The 21,489-nt window shown below is 51.6% G+C and overlaps 10 protein-coding genes across 10 annotated transcripts; 5 read left to right on the forward strand and 5 right to left on the reverse strand.

The window, feature by feature from the left end:
- Nucleotides 1-936: 936 nt before the first annotated feature.
- Nucleotides 937-2,704, forward strand: BDV17DRAFT_285456 (DUF4048 domain-containing protein; the record flags this gene model as incomplete). The annotated part of the gene is made up of 2 exons (XM_073760714.1): nt 937-2,414; nt 2,503-2,704. 2 exons carry the CDS (start codon nt 937-939, stop codon nt 2,702-2,704), a joined length of 1,680 nt encoding a protein of 559 aa, XP_073610181.1.
- On the reverse strand, nt 2,699-3,850 carry BDV17DRAFT_244867 (uncharacterized protein). The gene has a single exon (XM_073756025.1). It carries the CDS (start codon nt 3,747-3,749, stop codon nt 3,012-3,014), a length of 738 nt encoding a protein of 245 aa, XP_073610182.1. The 5' UTR covers nt 3,750-3,850; the 3' UTR covers nt 2,699-3,011.
- Nucleotides 3,851-4,919: 1,069 nt separating this feature from the next.
- Nucleotides 4,920-6,019, reverse strand: BDV17DRAFT_285457 (aromatic alcohol reductase; the record flags this gene model as incomplete). Its single annotated transcript, XM_073760715.1, has 2 exons — nt 4,920-5,873; nt 5,942-6,019. 2 exons carry the CDS (start codon nt 6,017-6,019, stop codon nt 4,920-4,922), a joined length of 1,032 nt encoding a protein of 343 aa, XP_073610183.1.
- Nucleotides 6,020-7,130: 1,111 nt separating this feature from the next.
- Nucleotides 7,131-7,788, forward strand: BDV17DRAFT_296419 (translocation channel protein TIM22; the record flags this gene model as incomplete). The annotated part of the gene is made up of 3 exons (XM_073763289.1): nt 7,131-7,244; nt 7,297-7,392; nt 7,453-7,788. The coding sequence occupies 3 exons, from the start codon at nt 7,131-7,133 to the stop codon at nt 7,786-7,788; spliced, it is 546 nt and encodes a 181-aa protein (XP_073610184.1).
- Nucleotides 7,789-8,346: 558 nt separating this feature from the next.
- Nucleotides 8,347-9,076, reverse strand: BDV17DRAFT_296420 (uncharacterized protein; the record flags this gene model as incomplete). The annotated part of the gene is made up of 2 exons (XM_073763290.1): nt 8,347-8,532; nt 8,621-9,076. The coding sequence occupies 2 exons, from the start codon at nt 9,074-9,076 to the stop codon at nt 8,347-8,349; spliced, it is 642 nt and encodes a 213-aa protein (XP_073610185.1).
- Nucleotides 9,077-9,200: 124 nt separating this feature from the next.
- On the reverse strand, nt 9,201-10,182 carry BDV17DRAFT_296421 (FAD dependent oxidoreductase-domain-containing protein; the record flags this gene model as incomplete). The annotated part of the gene is made up of 4 exons (XM_073763291.1): nt 9,201-9,551; nt 9,605-9,697; nt 9,749-10,075; nt 10,132-10,182. 4 exons carry the CDS (start codon nt 10,180-10,182, stop codon nt 9,201-9,203), a joined length of 822 nt encoding a protein of 273 aa, XP_073610186.1.
- Nucleotides 10,183-12,140: 1,958 nt separating this feature from the next.
- BDV17DRAFT_277291 (SDR family oxidoreductase) lies at nt 12,141-13,356 on the forward strand. Its single transcript, XM_073759419.1, has 3 exons — nt 12,141-12,193; nt 12,253-12,691; nt 12,754-13,356. The coding sequence occupies exons 1-3, from the start codon at nt 12,163-12,165 to the stop codon at nt 13,187-13,189; spliced, it is 906 nt and encodes a 301-aa protein (XP_073610187.1). The 5' UTR covers nt 12,141-12,162; the 3' UTR covers nt 13,190-13,356.
- A 517-nt stretch (nt 13,357-13,873) lies between these two features.
- BDV17DRAFT_301861 (uncharacterized protein) lies at nt 13,874-16,977 on the forward strand (the record flags this gene model as incomplete). Its single annotated transcript, XM_073764329.1, has 4 exons — nt 13,874-13,963; nt 15,246-15,286; nt 15,352-15,696; nt 16,012-16,977. 4 exons carry the CDS (start codon nt 13,874-13,876, stop codon nt 16,862-16,864), a joined length of 1,329 nt encoding a protein of 442 aa, XP_073610188.1. The 3' UTR covers nt 16,865-16,977.
- A 1,034-nt stretch (nt 16,978-18,011) lies between these two features.
- BDV17DRAFT_285461 (Alpha/Beta hydrolase protein) lies at nt 18,012-20,100 on the forward strand (the record flags this gene model as incomplete). Its single annotated transcript, XM_073760716.1, has 6 exons — nt 18,012-18,146; nt 18,423-18,607; nt 18,742-19,016; nt 19,070-19,165; nt 19,230-20,023; nt 20,053-20,100. The coding sequence occupies 6 exons, from the start codon at nt 18,012-18,014 to the stop codon at nt 20,098-20,100; spliced, it is 1,533 nt and encodes a 510-aa protein (XP_073610189.1).
- A 131-nt stretch (nt 20,101-20,231) lies between these two features.
- On the reverse strand, nt 20,232-20,705 carry BDV17DRAFT_296424 (putative PTR family peptide transporter; the record flags this gene model as incomplete). Its single annotated transcript, XM_073763292.1, has 2 exons — nt 20,232-20,399; nt 20,448-20,705. 2 exons carry the CDS (start codon nt 20,703-20,705, stop codon nt 20,232-20,234), a joined length of 426 nt encoding a protein of 141 aa, XP_073610190.1.
- Between the last annotated feature and the right edge of the window lie 784 nt (nt 20,706-21,489).

Below are 21,489 nucleotides of genomic sequence, written 5' to 3' on the forward strand. Positions count from 1 at the left end.
GGCTGTATAAAACGGTCCAAGGCGTTAATTATCGGTTCTTCGTTTTCCTACGCTCGCTTCTAATACGGCATAATACCCTCGTTTCTTCGGCATCATCTCGAACTTCGGTCCTCATCTTCCTACGGAGGTAGCTGACGGCCTATACAGCAGCCTCAGGAGTCTGATGCCTTTGTACTGTTAATTTGCCCCTATCTCCAGAACTGAGTTCTGGTGGATTTTCACGGTTTGATTACCAGCCGCTGTTTCTGATTAACAGCGGCCATCCTCATTTTCCGTCGTTGCTCATTTTGGACAGTCGTTTATATTGTGAGATACAATGGTGGAGGTGTTTATAGGCATCGCGATTTGATTCTTGTACATTTAGGTAGGAGTTGAGGGTACGTATATAGTTAAGACAATGAATGAATATCGAGCAGAATCAAGTCTATATAGGAGTGAGGAAGCGGAAATGCCGTTGTGTAGAATGGGTCCAGGTGGTCATTGCTGAAGCCGTCAAGTGTCAACCACTCCTTCCTTTCAAATATTTACCCGTGGGATGCTTCAAGTGTTACTATTCTTGAAGCACTAAGGGCATAAATGACCCTGTTAATTCTCCGTAATGATGCTGCTTCAGCCTTCTGCCGATCGGCCCCTGAGCTAGCTGAAACGGAAAGGATACGCGTGGCTGCCAATACTAATTAACACTAATTTAACAGCACTCTCTCCAGTCTGGCCCTGCAGACGACGCTTGTTCTCGACTCCTGATTTCTTCCTCTTCGTCTTCTGCATTTTTTCCATACACTCACGCTCCTTTCCTGCTATTGTTATCGTCGTCCTTCGTTTCTTCGCCCCTCGTTCCACCTCCGTGGTATCGGTGAATGTCATGATCGTCCTGCTATTGCCTCAATAATTTGTCGTCTTCTGCTCGTTTCCTAGGCCAGGTGCCTGTGTTCCGCGATGGAAAAGACCTCGGGGATGGACCGGGCGGAATCCACGCCGGGAGCGTCTCAGACAATCGTTGTGGCCTCGACCAACCCTGCGAATGGCTCGCTACCACCGCCCCGGCAGATGCCTTCCAAGCGCTCGTCTCTCCCTCCTCGTCCTCACGCTGCCGCCCGTCACACGAAACGCCTGACCCTGAACTTCCCCATCAATATCCCGCAGGCAGCTTTCGACCAGACCGCCTCGTCCTCCCCGTCCGGAGCTATGACCCCCGTGACCCGATCCTCCGCGTGCCAGTCCCCCGTCCACAACATATCCACTCCTCCGTTCGAAGGCCAAGATGATGGCACGAGCTTGTTGACGGCGATTGCATCCCAGGAGCGGCGGGTTCTGGAGCTGCGCGAGGAACTTACACGGGCGGAAGCTGAGCTGGATTCACTAAAGAAACAATGGTCTTCGTCGGAGAAGACAAGGAAGCGGACGGAGGTCAATCACCGTGCGGAGGCCATGCTACCTCTCAGGTCTCCCGACCGGGTACCTGCGGCGAGTACGGCTAGCACGCATAGCAGGGAGCAGAGCCTTAGCGGTAGCGCGAGCCCTGCGGTACCGCCTCAGGTTCGACTTAGCCGGGAGCTGGAACGACGCCAGAGCGTGCTTGCGGCCGCAGCTGCGAATGGAACATCGGTTTCGGCGAATGGGAGACGAGTCTTTCAAGGGTCTCATACGCGAGCCTTGTCTTTGCTCTCTCCAACTACGGCTTCTGCGAGCAGCAAGCTGGGCTCTGACTCTGGATCGGGTGATGTTGATGGTGATCGTGTAGGCAGGCCTCCACGATCGGCCACTATGCCCTCTGTTGATCGCATTCCTGCCCGGTCGTCCGTGACACCAACTGAGGACATGGTCACCCAGTGGCGTAAGACAATGCCTGTTCCTCCTCCTTCACGCGATCTCCTTATGCGCACCGGCAAGCAGATGGCCTCTGACCTGAGGGAAGGACTTTGGACTTTCCTGGAAGATATCAGACAAGCAACCGTTGGCGATGAAGGAATCAACGCAACCGAATCACGAACGATGCATCCTCCCCGTAACCGCGACTCGAGCTCAGCCTCGCGAAGCCGCGATCGACTATCTGTGCAAACGGGCAAGACGTCGGCGTCGCGCTCATCCTCGGGGAGGAAGAGTCCGGGAACAAAAGCAACTGGTAAAGGCTCCAAGTCGGCGGACATAGACGCGTCGTTCTGGAGTGAATTCGGCATTGATTCTTCTGGGCAGAAGCCCGCAACCGCTCACAGAACTCCCACAACCCCCAGCGGGTCGAACAACAACCTCAAATCCGAAGATCCCACCAAGCTCGACATGGACGAAACCTGGGATGATTGGGATACACCACAGCCCAAGAAATCGCACACCCCGTCTTCGAGCCGGTCTACCCTCGAGTCGGGACTGGACCAGTCTCCGGTCACTCAGACGAGTAGTCCTCGTACCAGCACTAGGTAGGTGCTTGCGATGTGAAGTTATCTTTATCCTTTTCCTTCTGCCCTCGCTCTACTCCTAGTTATGCCTGTCTAACAATTTTCTTAGTTTCGCCGACTGGCACTACGACATTCCCGATCCCAGCGTCTCGGATGGCATCCCCTGGCCTGCATTGACGCAAGCCGCGCCCTCGAAACTCAGCCGAACAGCCTCGAATCTCATGGCAGAATGGGAGCGGAGTTTGTCGTCGTCTCCCAACCGGAGTCCGCTCGCTTCGCCAGCGCTCGATAAGGAGAACAAAAAGGACTAGTTGGCTTCTCAAGCCAGGACTTTCCTATCATCCACCTTGTAAACGACTTCACTTCCTTTCGCTTCTATCCGGACCCGGGACTCCTTCGCTGAACCGAACCGGTTTATCTGCTGTACATATGGACACGATATGCACGACAATTGCCTTTTTTTCTTTTTTTCTTTTTGCTTTCTACACCTGCCCGTGAACCAATCGTCGGACTATATTTGGAATATGACAAGAACGTGTATGGCTTAACGCAGGGTTATGATTCGGGTCGTGTGGCCTTTACGAGTGTTTTGTCTTTCTTTCTTTTATATCTTATCTTTTATCTTGGACTCTCTTCACCGTGGGAATACTTTGGTGGTGTATCTATAGTTCTCTTCTTGGTACAGGAATTGTTGCACCTTCCTACTATGGATTCGTTATGCGATTGTAGTTGTACCTGCTCCCTCTGTCGTTGTATCATTTCATTGTCGAGACTTGTATGCTCGATTCTTGCGACCCGTCGCATCACCGTTCCATCGAGAAGGGCAGGCAGGCCCCAGCAAGTATGTTGCCAGCCACGGATATTGCGAGGATCTGCATTCGTGCACCGGACACTGCAGAGGCGCTTGTGCGTACTTGCAACGTGGAGAACTCGATTATCAGGTGGCGCGAGGACATACTCATAGGTTAATAGCCGCATATCTGCACTCAGGTGCGTGAAGAGCTTCGACTTCTTTTGCTGGCGGTTTAGCAGCGGGATCTTGGATTTCAGACCGGTGAGTGGCATCGAGAGCGATTTGCGGTGCTTGGGAAGGGGCTTCAGGGGGTCGCTTTCCCATTCCTTGGGAATCCTAAAGGGAGGTACAATTCGGGGGCGGCGCGCATTTCCACATGGGCTAGGTCTAATGAAAACTACATAGCAGAGGACTGGACAGCAGCAAAGAAAGCAGCAAACAACATCGCCATCGGCTTCGAGCCAATCTGAGGCAGGCATGGCGTGAGTGTGGAAGGTTTGAGGAAGATGAACGTGTTGGGCTGTTATCGACGTTATGTTTGTTGAAAGGCTGTACAGCCTCATTCGCAGCCTTGTCCGTCCAAAACAGCGTGATCCGCCTAGCACAGCACGAGCTTATGGTCTTGGCAAGAAGTCGCCTACAGGCTGTGAGTTGCCCCCTCATTCGTGATCGATACATTCTCGCAATTTCTATCTCACGTGGAAACAGAAATAATAGTACCTAATTGACGACTGGGGAAGGCGATATAACAGTGATGCCTGAGCTCTACCAGCTACGGTTCGGTCGAGCTTGCATGGTTCCGTCCAGTTCTGTTTTCGGATTCCAGCACCAGTGCTGCCACCCGCGGTAGCTATCTGGGTAATTGACTTCGCATCGGACACCACACAGCCGTCTGTCCGTACAGGCGACATGGAGGGGCCCCTTGCCAAGCGGAGCGAGCACCTCTTCATAGATGCGTAGCCGGACATCGAAAGGCAACCTCGTGAAAAAGAGTGACTGCTCATGAGAAGCGAATCTCGAGCGCTGGAGCGGTGGCAGTGGTGGTGTCAATGGGCGCCGGTAGGTAGACAGTGGGCTTGGATTCGCGGCTGAATTCGGCACGGTGTTTTTCTTCGTTGAAGTAGTTTCATTGCGACGCAGCATGCAAGGCAGCAGTGCATTAGGACCCAGCAATACAAGGCACAGTGGTAGAGACAGTTCTTGGCCATGGTTTTAGCTAGCCATGATGTAAGTAATATAAGACGAGGGAAGGAGCGAAAAATGCAGCTAGTAGCGGCCCAAGATGGATGTGGTGATAGGAAACACAAACTTACCTTAGACCTAGGTGGACCTGGGTCGCTGCTGCCTTTTTCGAGTACTCTTACTGCCAATGCACTCACTACTACTACTACTGCTACTACTACTCAAACGCTGCACAAATGAGACTAATCCAGAGAACCAACCGTGACTTGCAACAGATCACAGATCAAGCACTTTAGATCAACTTCTCCATGATTTTCCAATGTAAAAAGAGTAGGTCTGGAGGGGTCTACTGTCTACTACTAACTGACCCCCTCGCCCCTCCATACTCATTCAAAGTCCCGCAGTAATAACACTACGATCATTCGAAGGTTAGAGTTCACCGTTGAGAAGGCTGACTGTACTTGGTGCAATTCATGAAAAAGAGCAAGTGCCAAGGTGAATTGTGGACTATATATACCCTTATACCCTACTCCTCGTAATGAGGGAGGTGGCTAAACGCGGTTCCCAAGGTAAGAATAACCCCTTTCGAGCATTCCCTTCGCAACCGCAGTCCGGTCGTCCAATTCCTCCTTTGGGAGAGCAAGCAAATCATTGTGAAGGCCATTTCTCGCCGCGTAGTTTCCGTCGCCGTTCGGATAGAACACACGCGCGTACATGGCCATTACCAATCCTGCGCGGTCCCCCTTCTTCAGAAGCTCAACTCCCCTCGCCCACCGATCAGCCGAGGGCTCAAAAGCAACCGTCCAGTCCTCGTCCTTGTCCCCGGAAACCCGCTTCCAGCTCTCAAACATATCGCGCTGGCTAACCAAGAAGCTATCAATGTAGACTGGCTTGTTTCGCCAGTTGCTCAGCGTGGGTCTCTGGTCGTTCTCGTCCTCCGGAAGCTCCTTCAAGCTGAGCAGACTGGCAACAGCCCTCCCACACTGCTCCCATGTACTCACATTAATCTTCGTCTTCCCATCATCATAAAACGTAACCTTCTTGCTCTGAAAGTTAAACCCAAACGACTCCTCCGCCGTAACAAGACTAAACTCATACCAAAAGCCACAGGCAAGCGCAATCCAAGACGCAACGCCCTCGGCCTCAATGGCATCGCAAGCCTTCTTATACCCCTCCCCAATAATCGGTACGTCCTTTCGCAGTCTCTCATTCTCAATGTCCCCGCCCCATGTATTCGGCATGACGTAGGGGACACCGGCAAGCGCAGCCGCGCGGATAAGCTTCCCCTCTGTCTCGGGAGGAACTGTTACAGCAAGCGTGATGATGAGGCATTGTTGGTCCTTCAGAGCGACGACGAGCGCGTCTTCATCGTTGTAGTCGACATGGATGGCTTTGACACCGTCGGGGAGAGGACTGGTGCTGTCTTTGCGGGTCAGTGCGGTGACGGTGTGCTGGCCTGTTTTGAGCAGTTCTTGGGCGATGGGTTTGCCGACGGAGCCGCCGGCCTGATGGTTTTCTCAGCGACTGAACAAAAGTGGTAGGTCTTGGTAATTCGGATGAAGGTTTGACTTACGCCGACGATAGCAACGCGCTCAATGCGGTTGGTGAAGTCAGAGGGCTGGTCTTTCGCGTATTTCTGCGGCTGGGCCATGGTTGCGGTGGTGTGAGACTGAATCAAAAATTGCTTGATGTCACTGGAGCTCTCTATATGTACTTCAATACGAGGAAGGACCAGTCTTTTATATCCATGTTGCATTGTATACAGAAAGCGCAATGGGCTCGAACTGAGCTCATCGCCGCTATCTCCGACCCGCCCATGTCCACCGTACCTTACGTTTTGGCCGGATTTGGAACCGAGAGGGCTTCCATCATGGGTTTGTTAGAATCCCAATCAAAGTCGGGATGTCGGTATTTAGTACGCCGATATATTGTGGAGCGTAAGCCTGAAGCTCTGGTCCTGGTTGTGCTAGGTATCTCAAGCCGCAAAGGAGATAACCGGAGTTTAGAGAAATAGTTCCAACAGGAGCGAAAAATTACAAGAAATGATTCATTTCATCGGCGACGGGCACCCTCAGGGCCGATCCTCTCCCTCACTAGATGATGGCGACACTTTGCTGGTGAACGAAATATGTCGGTGTCGGAGGCATATCGATGTCCGTGGAGGTAAGACACATGTGGTCGTCTGATCTCCGGCGCGAAGATGAAAGAGCAGGTGCAGTCATACGCTGACGGCAGAGGCTAGCCCTGGTATACCAGCAGACTTAAAGTTTAATCATATCAGTACTGCGCAAAGTCTCTGGGATAGTCTTAGCAGAAGGCATCATATCAATTAAGCTTTGCCATCCACCTGAGCATGCTCGTTAGGGCTCAGAACCATGTGCTTGCTTGCATATGTCGGAACATACTGCCCTCCGGCACCGCCTGCCTCTAGGGGCTCAAACTGCTTAGTCAGTTATTATTAATATAGTTTCTCAACTATGATAGGCGGCTACCGGCCACCCAATAACAACGACATCAATCGCTTCCCACAGTGATCGAGCACAAAGCAAAGGCACGTGATGTTACTGCACTCTTGGCTGCTCCCGCCGACCGGAAATAAATTCTCTCCGCATCCACTCCGGGGTTGACATTCGCCATCAAGACCATCAATTCATTCCTTTACCCTTTGGGCCTATTCTTGTTGCGGTTTTCCATAGAGCGAAATATACCAACGACGTGTCTGTTATTTTTATATTGTTCTTTTCTGATATTACGCATTCATCATGAACTTCCCTGGAACTAGCGGCTCTTCCGCCGCAGGCATGACCGGCTTCGGAAACTTGGGAGGCTCTAACACGCAAGGAATGAACGAGCAAGAACAGGCTATGGTGAAGATGGTTCGCTGCGCTCAGCTCATATTCTTTTTGTAGTTGCTAATGCTCCGCGCAGATGCAAAACGCGATGGAGTCATGTCCCCTCAAAACCGTCATCTCCGGCACGATGGGTTTCGGTCTGGGTGGTGTTTTCGGTCTGTTCATGGCCAGTGTACGTATCCCTCAACTTACCTCCGGACTGTTTCAACTCCTCCTAACATTCGCAAAATAGATGTCCTACGACTCCTCCTTCACACCCCAAGGCAAATCAATCAGCGACCTCCCCTGGCGGCAACAACTCCGCACCGGTTTCAAAGACATGGGCTCGCGATCCTGGTCATCCGCGAAGAACTTCGGTATCGTCGGTGCGCTCTACTCGGGAACAGAATGCTGTATTGAGGGACTGCGCGCGAAGAACGATCTCACGAACAGTGTGACCGCGGGGTGTATCACGGGTGGAATCCTCGGCGCGAAGGCTGGACCTCAGGCGGCTGCGTTTGGTTGCGCCGGTTTTGCCGCTTTCAGTGCCGCTATTGATGCTTATATGAGGATGCCGGAGTCGGACTAAATAGTACAAGGGCTTTTGAGCGAGATTGGATGAGGTGGTTGTGAGATATAATCTTGTACTTTGCAAAGGCGTTTGGGATAGATGGGCTTTCTTGCATACCTGCGCGGCGTTGGGTTTGATTTTTGTGGGTTGCGTACTCGCTGCTCCTCTGTATAATACTGGATATTGAAGACATGGATGATTCATGATTCGAGACAAGGCTTGAAAGCAAGGGACTTATGTCACTGGCTGTATACGGGTTTGACGCCTGCGGGCATTGCAACCAAGATGCTCAGCCGGGTGCTCTGGTGTATTTTGACTCTTAGGGAAAGTGCGATAGGGGTGCACCTTCCTAATCCAGACTCCAGATCTTGATCGTCGCAGGGAAAGCACGACCCAATCCGCTGTGGTCTCTTCGGGTGGGGATCGAGCTCGCTTGGACTGAGGACTTCAGGAGCCAGTTTGCGTGACTACTGAGTTCAGCTCGAAGTTGCTCAGTAACTTCTATTCTGTCTAATTCAATCCGAGTATGGATCTACAAGTTTATCCTGCTGTCAGTTGAACATAAACCCGCCTGCCTTAACCCAGCAGACTGAAATCCGGCTTCCCAACCAGCTCCGCAGCAAGCACAGCGCCCTGGGTCAATAGTCTCTCCCTGAGAACATCATACGGGACTGCTTGAACCTCTAATAATCGTGGACGGGCTGCACCGAGGGCGAGTGCAATGTCGCAAGCATTCGCGCAGGCCTGACCGAGTTCGTAGAACTGGTGTTCGAGGCGAACCGCACGTATCATTATACCATGTCAGGCGCTGAACTGAACAAGAGTAAAGTCCATGCGTACTATAACCAACATGACTCGTACTCGGACAAGTCGCCGAAAGCACATTGACCGCCTCCTCCTTCGGAACCAGCGCACAATACGAGGTCCCAAAGGGCTTCCATTTGTGGTGTTCCTCTTTGAAGACGGAGCCCTCGTTATGCGCAATTCCATTCCGGATAACCCACCGTGCGCAGTGCGTATCGGTGGGCCAGTATGCGATGGCTACGGGAAAGGGGTCTTGTTCTTCGCCACCCTCAGACGCGGTATGTTGGGTGATGATGATGTCGGAGATCATACCACGGGCGTTACGTGCGCCGCGGGAAGTGGTCGTTGTCTGGGAATTCGTCTTGGCAGTACTCCAAAAGTGGACCATACAGCTCGGATTGGCGCCTGCATTACTCCGTAGGTCGGGCAGGGTTAGACTCGGATGGCTTAGGGTATCTTTGTGGGAGTGGATGGTTGCAACATACGGGAACAGTTTCGCCATTCGCAAAGAACGAGATCAAGCCTTTCGTAAACCTCGCCGTCTCGGCCTCAAACCCAATAAGGTCAGTTTTGCGATTGGGAATCTCTTTCAAGCGAGGCGTATAAAGGTTCCCGCCAGCTTGGATTTATCGTCGGTGAAGCTCATAGTGAGAGTCATCGTAGCCGTCAGGTTTCTGAATGGGCGCTTTGTTGCCCTCAATATCCGTGAGCGGAAGACGGTATGAGTAAGCTTGAAGATGTCGATCTCTATTCCCCGGCTCGCCGAAGGGCTCAGGGGATATTCCGTAGAGGAGGCCGCTGGAAGGATCGCTCGGGATGATATAAGGGTCAACGGGGACGTCAAACTGGGTGTAGGCTGCGTCTGCTCGAACGCCGGCTAGGCTCTCGTTATACTGGCTTGAGGGCTCCCGGCCTACCGTTGTCGTGACTTCAGCGGCAGCGAGGAGACCGCCTTCATAGGTGGCTTCAATGAAGTACTATAGTAGAGACATCAGAATGAATACCCCAGAGAAGTTGGTAGATTTCTCACCTGCGCATTGATAGACTGGCCATTGGTAAGCCGCACCGAAGTAATCACAGCCCCAGACTTCATTGCAGCCAAAGAATCCTCAACAAGCGCCGCCTGATATACTCATTCAGCCCATAAATCACTCATTAAATTGCAAGAACCAACCTTGACAATAACCAAACCCAGATACTCCGCCAACCAACCCTTAATAACCCTCTCCAAAACGCACGACTCAAACTCCCACACCTCCGAAACCTTCAGCCTTCTAGAAACCACATCCTTAAACCGCTCAAGCAGTCCATAATACTTACACAACCGCCGATGCAACTCCAGCGCTAGTCCCCCAACCGTAGTGCTATTCTGGAACTCGATTTGGTTGTCGATGTCTAATGAGTCTAGGCCTTCGATTTGGATACCACCTGGATGAAGAGGTATGAGTTTGGTAGGATAGAAAGAAAATAGGAAGGGGGGTTGGCGAACCGATATGTTCATCTGGGAAATTAGGACGGTCTTTCGACCAAATCGTGCGGGTGGATTGCGGTAGCTACGGCGGCTGAGGTTGAGCCGTAGATTGCGATGTCGTAGTCGAGCATTGTCATTGCCAAAAAGAAAAAGTGCGGTTCTTATTAAGTTAGGAAGAAAGACTTTGTTGAGTAGAGAGGTAGGAAGAAATCAGGACAAGATTACCAGAGGTAGGGAAGGCTCGACAGACGGAACCCTATAACCCTAAACAGCAGCTGGGTGAAGCCTTACCCGCCAGGAGAGAGAAGTACTAGGAATCGATCTCGGAAAACGCCCAGGTAGGCTCAGGCAGCAGTCGGTAACCAGGTTCTTTCGAGAGGATTCGAGGCTCAGGAGCAGAGCGTTTTGGCCCCGAATGAGGCTACCTCCATAATTCGATTCAATTGGCCCGACGCGGGGAGGGGCTTTTGCCTTTAGGGCTGATCAGTTCCACCTAGTTAATCCCGACCCCGGATAAGGCCGAAAAGGGGAAAAAGGCCAGTAGGTATGCAGTGGAAGACTTTTTTTTGGGAATGTTTGGTTGAGTGATTGTTTGAGTATATTGCTTCCAGCGTGTGTAATCAGACGTTGCTTGGTCCATGGGGTATATATAGTAGGGAGTTCTCGCCGAACTACCATAAGACGGATCAGACACCAGGATGGATGCACCATAGGCTTTTTCCCGTCTCTGTCTAAGAACGTAAAAGAATATCCAGACAAGACGCACAAGCTGTCGATAATCAAACGTTTACCCGCTCTCGTAGCCCTAAACCGCGAGCAGATTGAGCATGAGCATGCTCGCCCCGGACGGGAGAGACCCCGAGCTACCCCGTGGGGGCACTAGACGACTAGAGTTGGAGTAAGTTTCATGAGATGGAGCGAAAGCATCACCCGGGCAGATCGTCTAAAAGCAGTTTTGATTCTCTTCACAGATTTTCCTTCTATCCCCTCTTCTTTGCCCCTTCTTCGTATAGTTCCTCTTGACATATCCTGCTCTGAAGGCAAGATGGCAGGAGGAGGAAAGTTATATGTCCCATCCCATCCAGACCACGGAGTTCGAGCGAATTACTTGGGAATCTGATCAGGGCCATTAAATACCTTAGTGACGGTGCATCGTTCGGCGGCGTGCAGACCCTCAGCCCGTTTTTGAGAAAGTTTGGCAGTTACCAAGATGACAAGGGTGACTATGCTGTTCCTACCTACGTTGTTTCGTTAATGAACAGGTATGACCCTACTGGAACCGAGCCGTTGTCCCTAGTATTGACGCAGTCTAGTTTGCCTTTGATTGAAATGTTCCTGGGGGCTGTCGTTGTTGGACCGATGATTGAAAGATGGGGGCATCGTTTGTCTATGGCTATTACGTGCGTTGTTCAGGTTGAGCCCCTCAGGGCTTCGATTGGGAATGATAAATAATGTGGTATATTCATACCATCAGTGATTGGAAATGTAGGCAGACCAGTTCTGCCACCGCTGGAAGAACGATAGGTTAATAGCGACATCAGGTTGCGTAGTCTAGTATCTGCTTTACCTTATTGTCCCACTCTAGTTTCGAGGCCTCACGGCTTACTCCCGCGGACCTTGGTTAGGTGTACAAGCGGCCCAACCCTGTTCAGCGACTACAGCACGTTAGCATAGTCGTAATAAAGACCAATTAAATTGTCACTCAGAGGGCTATTGACTAGGCAGATTGGTATGACAGAATTAATGCTTTATTATAAGGTTTGTCAATCACAAGTTCTCGTACTGCGCATGCCGCTACGAGTTAGCCAACTCCATGACTGCAGAACAGCGGGTTTTTGGTTGGAATCGGCCATTGCCCGGCCGTTAATAGGGATATTACTGCTTAAGAGCGAGTAAAGCCGCCAATAGATTAGGACTGTCGCCCGTGCCCCGGTGGCTGAACGTCCGCTCGCCTGCAGGGCGCCATGAAACAGTAAGCCCTCGTCAGCCCACGGAGGCAAAGTTTGCCACCGGCTATCTCCAGGTCTTGCATTGAGCGGCAAGGTTATATATAGAGCAGTACTCTCAAGCATAGTCTCAGACTTCAGTCCCAAACCACCACCTCCGCCGCTGAAGACATGGGCTTCGATCCGAACTCAGTCTGGTTCAGTACAGCTGCCTACCTCCTCATTGTTACTAGCATCAGTATTGACGAGTTTTTTTTCTAGTTACCGGAGCCTCGTCTGGCCTGGGCAAGTCCATCGCCCTCGCAGCGTACGAATCAGGATACCAGATCGTTGCGACAGCACGTTCGGTCGACTCCCTCTCACACCTGCCTAATGAGCCCAGAGTTCTCAAGCTCAGTCTGAATGTGACTTCGCCAGAACAGATTGATAGTTCCCTCACTGCTGCTGTTGCTCATTTCGGCCAAGTGAATGTCGTTGTCAACAACGCCGGCTACGGGTTACGAGGGGACACCGAGGCCATCAGCGATGAAGACGCACGGCAACAAATTGAAACAAACTTCTGGGGCCCTGTGAGAATAACTCGCGGTGCTCTCCGCATTTTTCGAGAGGTCAACCCGGTCGGCAAAGGCGGAACTATTGCTCAGATCTCGTCTGTTGGCGGCTGGGTAGGCTTTCCAGGGAACGCGTTCTATCATGCCAGGTGGATACCTCTCTTCCAGACTCGCATTAGGTTCATCCGGAGGCTAACAGGGTCTAACATAGTAAATTTGCGCTCGAGGGCTTTACTGAATCTGTCGCTAAAGAGATGGATCCATCCTGGAACATCAAATTCCTCATTGCTGTACCAGGAGGCGTGCGGACGAACTTTGCCGCCACCAGTGTACAGGCAATAGCGCGGCATCCAGCTTACGACACCCCATCGAGCCCATTGAGCCAGATCCTGAATTATATCAACGATCCTGGCTCGCAGAAGACCTGGAGTCACCCTGACATCTGCGCTCGGCTCCTTGTTGACACGGTGGTCTCTCAGGAGCAGCGGCCCTTGCCCATCCGACTTCTGATGGGTGCCGAGACGATTCCTCTGATAGAAAGCGACATTGAACGGACTTTACTGGAAATGCGCGAGTGGAAAGCGGAGACGGAGAGATGCTCGCCCAGGGGCGGTGCAAAGCTTCAGACTCTCAACTCTGGAAAGTGACTTGAACAGGGGGTGTCTGATTAAACTATCTCATAAATGATACTGTCTGTGTCCAATGCCTAGTATCCTACCATAATATTCTAGATCGCGAGGTCTTGGATGTAAGAACATGAATTGAACTGAATTGAATTAAACTAAATGCGCCTCAATGATACCCTGAAGATCAACCCTATTCTATTTAAAGATTCCGCCAAAAGACCCGTTGATCCTCTTTACGAAACGACAGAGATAGAGCCAAATTGGAGGCTAGATAGCCCACGTACTTGTCGGGCGGTTACTGCCATAGTCCTCCCATCCCTGACTTGATGGAGAAACGCCCTCGCCCAAAGATGGAATTACCCAGAGTAGAATGTTGCAGTAGAGAACTAGGGCCAAGTACTTTTGAGCAGGTTCTCGCAGCGGCCGGCCTGGTACAAAGTACGGATGACTGGCCAAGATATATCAATGCTGTGGGGGGGTGCCGTCGTAGCGAACCACTAGTTCGAGTTTGCACCATTACGAAGGACAGTCGTGTTCAACCAAACTGTCGCAATTGACGGGCAGATCTACCTGTGAAGTCGACAGAATTGAGCGAGTAACCTGGCCGATAGATGTTTTATGGATTGTGACAGCAAGATGGAGCGCTGATCCACCTTCACGGAGAGACATGATAATACGCTGGAAGTCGCAGACAGCATCGCCAATATGGAAAGCTCACCGTGCGACGCAAACAAGTGTGCGAATCTGTCGCCTACGTTGGATAAAATATCATCATCGACGTGCTGCCCGCTGCTGGTAATCAACTTAGTCAAATCGCGGGATATCAAAGCCTGATACTCTTTCGAAATCATCTCGCGCTTGCGCTTTGCGTGCATCAGAACTTTACATGTGAGGACGAGGGGAACAGCGATTGGGGCAAGGTCGAACTGGCTTTGAAGTTTTGGTGTGGTACTCTGTTGATTCACCTTCCTTTTGCCGGCCCTGCGGCGTTGGCTGAGTGTTGTTCGTTACCTAGCTCATGATAACACTGATCATCGAGCGCCTGGAATGGAAAGCGTACCTGACATTTATGGCGACGAACCTGGCCTTTATCCTGGTTCATCGAATCTGAGTTTGAATGGTATCTTTCCGCGGCGAATGTAAAACGAGCAGAGTTCAGGAGACCTGGAGGGCACGACTAGGGAGCCAGAAACGGAAAACCATGCGCGCTTGTGGAGCATATGGAGCATTGAAGATCTGCAATCTCTCGGCACGGCTAGAGCGTTCGGGGTGGTGTAACCAAGAAATTCAAGTACAATATAGACAGACTCTATTGGCTAGGTATGCTAGCCGAGGTCTACGGTAAGGCTTTTCAACCATGTCAACTCCCGCCAGGCAGCATTCTGAATAGAACTCGGAGAGCCTAGACCGTTATGAATAGGCCTAATCAATTCCCTAGAAAGCTTGAGATGCGTTTCTAGATGAAATGTTTCTTGTCCCTCAAATACCTCTTTGATGCAAAATACAGGTACCCCGGAGTCGGAGAAGTGGAATCCCAAGAGGTCGATCTAAACCTTTTGGCTTTGGCACAAGTTAGTTACCTTTCCCCAAAGTACGTAATTCCGCAAGCAATGCATGGCCCAGGAGAGCGGCGTGGAACCCTGTGGAGTCGATTAAACTCTGAGCTAGCTGATTTCCCTTTTGTAGTCGCTATCTGAGCGTTCGCCAATCGCCGATTCAGTGCCCAGGCGGCTGTTCGCTTCGGTTATGCAAGTGCAGGGATTGAGCTAAGGAAAAGGACAACCCGATATAGTTAGGAAAGATCTCAGGATAACACAATAATCACTTTGTGAGGACAAATGCATGAATCTCATCGGCCAGGGCTAGTTTGCCTAACCAAAGTTTATTATAGTCCAGACCCAGCCACCTGAGTCAACTAGTCCAGTCGCGGCGCTCCTTAACGAATAATGGCCCCAATTTCCACCTTATAGCGTTTCGCACTTCAGAGGACCCTTTCCATAGAAACCTTCACTTCGCCTTCAGCCGCAGACCTGAAAGCTGAGGTTAAAACTCTGTTTCGTCCGGCCCTCCACGAAAGCCTGACACCGTCAACCCAGCCAACTCCAGGTCCCTTCATGGGTCAAAGAAGGAGAGGGAAAAAGACCCGAAAATGGCCGCCCTGATTCGGACTACTTCCTCTACAGTAATACCAGCAGTGGACGAGGAGACGAGCCGCACACACACCTACACCTTCGCGAGGTCACACCACCACCACCACCACCCTATGAATCCATAACCGGCAGCACAAAAGCCGGCTTCATCGCCCTAGGCATCTGCGGCCTTCTCTCGCTCCTCGCAACAGCATCGCTCTTCCTCTTCCTCACCTATCGCTTCCTGTTCAGCTCGCACCACTACACGCACCCACTATGGCGCAACCAATACGTCGTGCTGATCTACAACCTCCTGCTCGTCGACATGCAGCAGGCGACAGCGTTTCTACTATGCTTGCACTGGGCGGTTAAAGAGCGGATCTGGTACCCGAGTGCGGCGTGTGTGTTGCAGGGGTGGTGGATTCAGACTGCAGACCCCGGAAGCGGACTGTTCGTGATTGCGATCGCGATCCATACGGGCGCGGTGGTGCTGAGGGGGCGGCAGTTACCCTACGGCGCATTTGTGGGGTGCATTGTCGCGCTTTGGGTGTTTATTCTTGTGCTGGGGTTTATCCCGGTGGCGCTGTATAGGGAAGATACGTTTGTGATTTCGGAGGCTGGCTGGGTACGTTTGTCTCCCTCTTTGCCTCCTTTTTATTCCCCCCCTTGTTCCCTGCTAATGCACGTATGTCTGCATGCACAGTGCTGGCTGAGTCCCACCCACGAAGCCGAACGCCTCTGGGGCCACTACATCTGGATCTTCCTCTCCGAATTCGGGACGATCCTCTTCTACAGCACAATAACGCTCTATCTACGGCGCCGCATGAAGCAAGCGGCCATCAAGATCCAAACACACAATTACAACCGGTCGCCGCGCGAATCCCAGGCGCTGAAGCGCATCAACCGTGTCGTCGTGTACATGCTCGTCTACCCGCTGTCGTATGTGGTTCTCTCGCTCCCACTCGCGGCGGGCCGCATGTCCACTGCAACACATGTGATACCCAGCCGGGAGTATTTTGCAGTCGCTGGGAGTCTGATGGCATTGAGTGGGGCGGTTGATACGGTCGTTTATACCTTGACGAGAAGGCAGTTGCTGCTGCATACGGAGGGTGGGAGTAGCGGGGGGCTTACGGGGACAGCTGGAGGGGTTGGGCAGGGAGGGAGGATTTATGCGTATAGCCAGGATCATACGTTTCGGACGCATATTAGTGCCAGGGGGAGGGAATGTCTGGAGGAGGATGGGAACGGGGAGCGGGGTGATAAGGAGCAAAAAAAGGAGAAGGGAAAGGTGAAATGGATGGGATGTGCTGGACGGAGGTTTTCGCGGAGAGCGGGGCAGACATTGACCGACTTGGTGAGTGTGAGAGATGGGAGGGACGATTCGACGGAGGAGATTGTGAAGAGTGGGAAAGACAGGGATCCGGATAGGCATAGGGATTTGGAGATGAGGGATTTGGATAGTGAAGTTTTGAGCAGCGTCAGTGGGGTATACCAGGAGACGACGTTTGAGATTACGCATGAGGAGGTTGATGGCGAGCACCAGCGGAGTTATCAGTACCGTCAATGAGACCGAGGGGATATGTAGTCACACCTATCCATACCTGTATGTAATGACCAGTCCCAACGTACAATGGGTTACAGACCTTGACAAGATCTTTCTGTCAAACACCTACTCCAAGCCTGTTGGATTACTGGGGATGATTCTTCCATGATCCTCACGCGAGGTATCTGGTACTTGATATCCGGGCCGGCAAGGCTATTTAGTATCAAGCAGCACAACAGCCGGCGACCACATTTTGTGCTGGCCATAGTGTTTGGCACTCTCAGAGCTGAACGCCAAGAGAGTAGGCTAAAGTAACAAAAGTGCTCCTTTCCCATTCAGTCCTGTGTTGTCGTCGTCTAGATGGTGCATTCGGTGGGGGCTCATCTCGTCCTTCGCTATTGTAAACGAGGGTCCTTCCTGCAGCGTCCGACAGGAAACAGTTTGGGCGTCTTATCAAGTGAAAGAAAGTTCGCATTGTATCATCTACAGTCTACATTGTTACACAGGTTGATCCAGATATAGTAAATCTCTCGCGACGCGTCGTCAGAAATCATACAGTTCATGAAAGCCTTTCAGAAACCCGTGACTAGTGGGTGCAAGTCTGACTTCAGAAGGAGATGGACTGTTTGAAACAGTGGGATTGTTGCGCTTTTATAGATTGCGATGCTAATGCACAATGTACTATCTGGGCAGTAATACCTGCTGAGGATGTAAGTTAAGGACATAGTAATTACGCGGATGGATGATCTGCAGCGACCTCCCGTGTTGAGTCATGGATATGTAGTTTAAGCCAACCCCACTACAATGACGCATGTCGCAAGGAAACTCTCAATATATCAGAATATTCGCAGGCAGGTGGTCTTTCCTTCGGTTGGTCCCCCCGCAAACAGAGCTCGTGGCATGACTCGGGATATCCGGTTCTTGGAGGCGATGCGAGGCCAGGCGAGGCCAGGCGACGGGACCTACCGCTTCTTTGATCATATAAACTATTATCTGATCTGCTGAGGCTAGATGTCGAATATAAACAAGGTAAGTCCCACCCTAGCTCGGCCTTATGATAATCTGATTCGTGGATCATTTGGGTGGACCGAAAAGACATCGGGATAGAGAATCCGACTAAAAACTGCTTCAATCCATACCTCCACAAGGGAACCACTGAAGGGGCAACACTATGGCTCTACCATGTTTTTACGCTCCAAATTCGGAAAACGCCGACAGGGATTTGCATACTCACACCTACAATAATTTGTCAATCAAGGCCGTTTTACGGGAATTAATAGCGGAAATTCGGCTGGAAAATGTCCGCGTTAGCTCAAGAGAAGCGCAAATTCTTCAAGATCAAACAATAACTTCGGCTAGTATGGTCTCGTTTCATTGTTTGATACTGCATACGTAGAACTTCTACGTAATCATTGATTTTCGGCGACTACTCTCCATATTCAATCTTTACCTGGCCTACTGGGCGTTTTCCACGGCTCGAAAGAGTTAAGAACAGGAAGCTGCAGCACAGTAAGCTATTAAATTTCATCATCAAGCCATTATTCTTTGTCTCTTGCAATAATTGCGGTCTGCATATTGCCAGGACGCGCATGCTTCCTTATCTTGCCGTGCTGCCCGTCGAGTCTCGCAATACCCCGTCATCGAGACAACCCTAGGATCTGTCCAGGGTATCGGCTCCCCTTACCGCGACAACGTGACTGTCTACAGGGGTATTCCTTTTGCAGCATCAACCGCCGGCTCCAAATTGTTGGAAGCCTCCAGCAACCCGTGAGCCCTGGAACGATGTAGTCATTGCGGATACTTTCGGTCCCCAGTGTGCGCAGGTCCCCACCTCGTCCGCAGGTATCTTCACGATTGCCTCCAATGCGAGCAGCGAAGACTGCCTCTACCTCAATATATAGACTCCCTCCCACTTTCAATGACCCGGCCGATGTCAAATCTAAGCAGCTCCCGGTCTACTTCTGGATCTACGGAGGCCGCTTCGAGATCAGATCTGGAGACGTTATGACCTATGATGGCTCCGGCTTTGCCCACAAGGACATTATAGTAGTCACCATGCACTACCGTATGGGCGCATTTGAGTTCCTTGCTCATCCTGAGCTTTCTGCCGAGTCAAGCCACAATAGCTCGGGAAACTATGGACTTCTTGGACCAACAGTATGCCCTCCAGTGGGTGGTTGGCAACATTGAAAAATTCCGGTGGTAATGCCAGCCACATCGTCGTTGGAGGGCAATCTGCAGGATCGGCCAGTGCGTTGGACATGATGTGGAGTCCCTTAACGCGCGACAAGATCGTTGGCGTCATCGCAGAGAGCGGTGCTCGCGGTACCCATGATCCCTCTGGCTGCGAGTGCGGCGACTAGCTACCGTAGCAAGGCGGATGCCGAAGCGGCCGGTATCGAGTTCTTGCAGGAAGTGAATGCCCGCACAATTGCGGAGCTCCGTGAAGCCTCCATGGATACGTTGACTGAGTACTATTTCGCCAGTGACGCCACTTATGAAGGTACGCAATTTGAGGACTTGAATGCATTCATGGAACCTCCCTTGTGGCGCCCCGTGCTCAACGGTTACGTTCTGGCTCATACCTACGCTGATGCCCTTCGTCAGAACGATCATGGCGATGTCCCTATTCTGACCGGAAACAATAAGGATGAAGGCGGCTCCAGCGTTGATCCCCAGATGAGAGCATCAAGCTACAAGGCAGACTTCAAGCAAATGTTTAAGAACTTTTCCAGCGACTTCTTTACCCTCTACCCCGGCCGAAACTCGACAGAGGCGAACCAAAACACCAACGATATCTTCCATGACATTGCCCGAGTAGGAACCTGGCAGTGGGCGCTGAACTGGACTGCTGGCGGTGCTAATGGCCCTGTATATACCTGCTTCTGGACGCATGGTGCCGCTGAGGAACCGGACAACGGTGCTTACCACGGCTCTGAGCTATGGTATGTTTTTGATAACATTCCTTACACGGACTACCACAATGTGACCTGGGCTCCGATCGAGTACTCGATCGAGAGGCAAATGGCTGCTTACTGGGCGAACTCCATTAAGAATCTCGATCCCAATGCTGATGGGTTGACCGCATTTCCCCCTTCCACCGAGACTCAGCAAACCATGTGGCTGGGCAACTTCTTTGGCGCCGGTCCTATCTCAGATAACCAGGATCGCATTTACTTACTAGTGATCATCGCACTAAGAAATAGCGTCAGCTTGCACGCCCCCAAGTCCCACAGCAATCAGAACAGCTCCCAGGATAAACCCAATCTGAGCAACATTACTTCTCATTGCCAGAGGAAACGAGGTACCGAATAAGATTACGGGCCCGAAATCATAGATTCTGCAAATGTAACATAAGGAAACGTGTCTCTCGAGGCCCTAATATCATTACTTACACCGTGAAGATCTGCAGTGCCCTATACCTCCCCAAGCGCCCATCAACCAGGATCGATGTCGGCCAAGGCAAGAGATTAACCGCGACCGTAAAAGCCAGATTCCCTGTCGTAGCCTGATAATTTCCTAGTCCGAGTGTTCCGGGGATAAGGTCGCCCGGGATGTTCTGAAGATAGTTAGTTCTGGGCAAAGACTCAAGCTTAGATCTCTGTACCGCTTTGATCCGGAAACTGGATGTACAAAAGAGAGTCTGAGTGCTGTAGTAGGCGAACCGCTCGGCCATTCCAATTGCTGCCGCGAGCCAAACACGCACCGGCAGACTTGCTGCAACGTGCTGCAGCTCGCGGATCTCATCTTCGGTTGCGGGTTCGCCGTCTGCTGTTGTGGATGCTGATGTCCTCGTTCGGCTCGATCCTCTTTGGTTGAAGCCGACATTCTCGCAGACCGTGTGGCTGAAATAGAAACTTTTCATTTATATTCCGTAAAAGATAATGTTGAAATAGAGTCTTCCCCCTGTTACGCTCTCCATTTATACCTATGGATCGGGATTCAACGGTTCGGAGCTCGGAGTTCGAGAATCGAGTAGGCGGCCATGCCACCTACCTAAAGCCAGACCAATTTCCTGCAACGTTGTTCGTGTGAACCAGGACAAAGAAGGATGTCTCTAGTTGATTTTACTGTTGTCGATTCGAACCGAAATGGTGCAGTTCCATATTCCTTCAATCCCGAACACAGCTAACGCCAACCAGCCCAACTCCGGTTCCATGAGTTGAAAAAGGCGGTTCAGACACTGCTCCTCACAGATTCATAGACGTAACTTCGCAAGCACCTGACAAAGACCTAGCCAAGGCTAGTGACGGATCCCTTTTGGTTACTAGGGGGGGGGGGGGGGCCGCCTGCCAGTAGCGGAGGCCAGGCGGGTCTCGCGTGCCTGTGCCGGGCCCGCCGTGGATTGTCAAGCCATGTAACGGATGACACAGTTTAAACGTGGCCAGGGTTATAAACAATGAGGCGCTACTGGCAGCCGTGCAAAAGGTTGCGAGCCATGCAGCGTATACTCGGGTTATGCCAGCCTGAGGGGATGAGTCCTGATGGCAAACAGACGTCCTTGTTGAAGAATACTGTGAGGGCCCAGAAGCCGACTGCAGTTTCGTCGTGTGGAAAGGCTAGGTTCTGTTCTTTGAGGTGATAGACAATTTCCCCTGCTCCGGGGACGATGAGGCAGCAGGGAACTTCAAAGAGACCCAACTGGTGTT

Source organism: Aspergillus undulatus (genome assembly GCF_047715775.1).
Source record: "Aspergillus undulatus strain CBS 261.88 unplaced genomic scaffold BDV17scaffold_93, whole genome shotgun sequence".
Classification (NCBI taxonomy): domain Eukaryota; kingdom Fungi; phylum Ascomycota; class Eurotiomycetes; order Eurotiales; family Aspergillaceae; genus Aspergillus; species Aspergillus undulatus.

Bases quoted from the DNA above. Each gene is read 5' to 3' on its own strand.
- BDV17DRAFT_277291 (XM_073759419.1), top strand. From the start codon at position 12,163: ATGGGCTTCGATCCGAACTCAGTCTGGTTCA. The intron at 12,194-12,252 runs GTACAGCTGCCT...TTTTTTTTCTAG, and splicing joins TCCGAACTCAGTCTGGTTCA to TTACCGGAGCCTCGTCTGGC. The intron at 12,692-12,753 runs GTGGATACCTCT...GGTCTAACATAG, and splicing joins AACGCGTTCTATCATGCCAG to TAAATTTGCGCTCGAGGGCT.
- BDV17DRAFT_244867 (XM_073756025.1), bottom strand. From the start codon at position 3,749: ATGAGGCTGTACAGCCTTTCAACAAACATAACGTCGATAACAGCCCAA.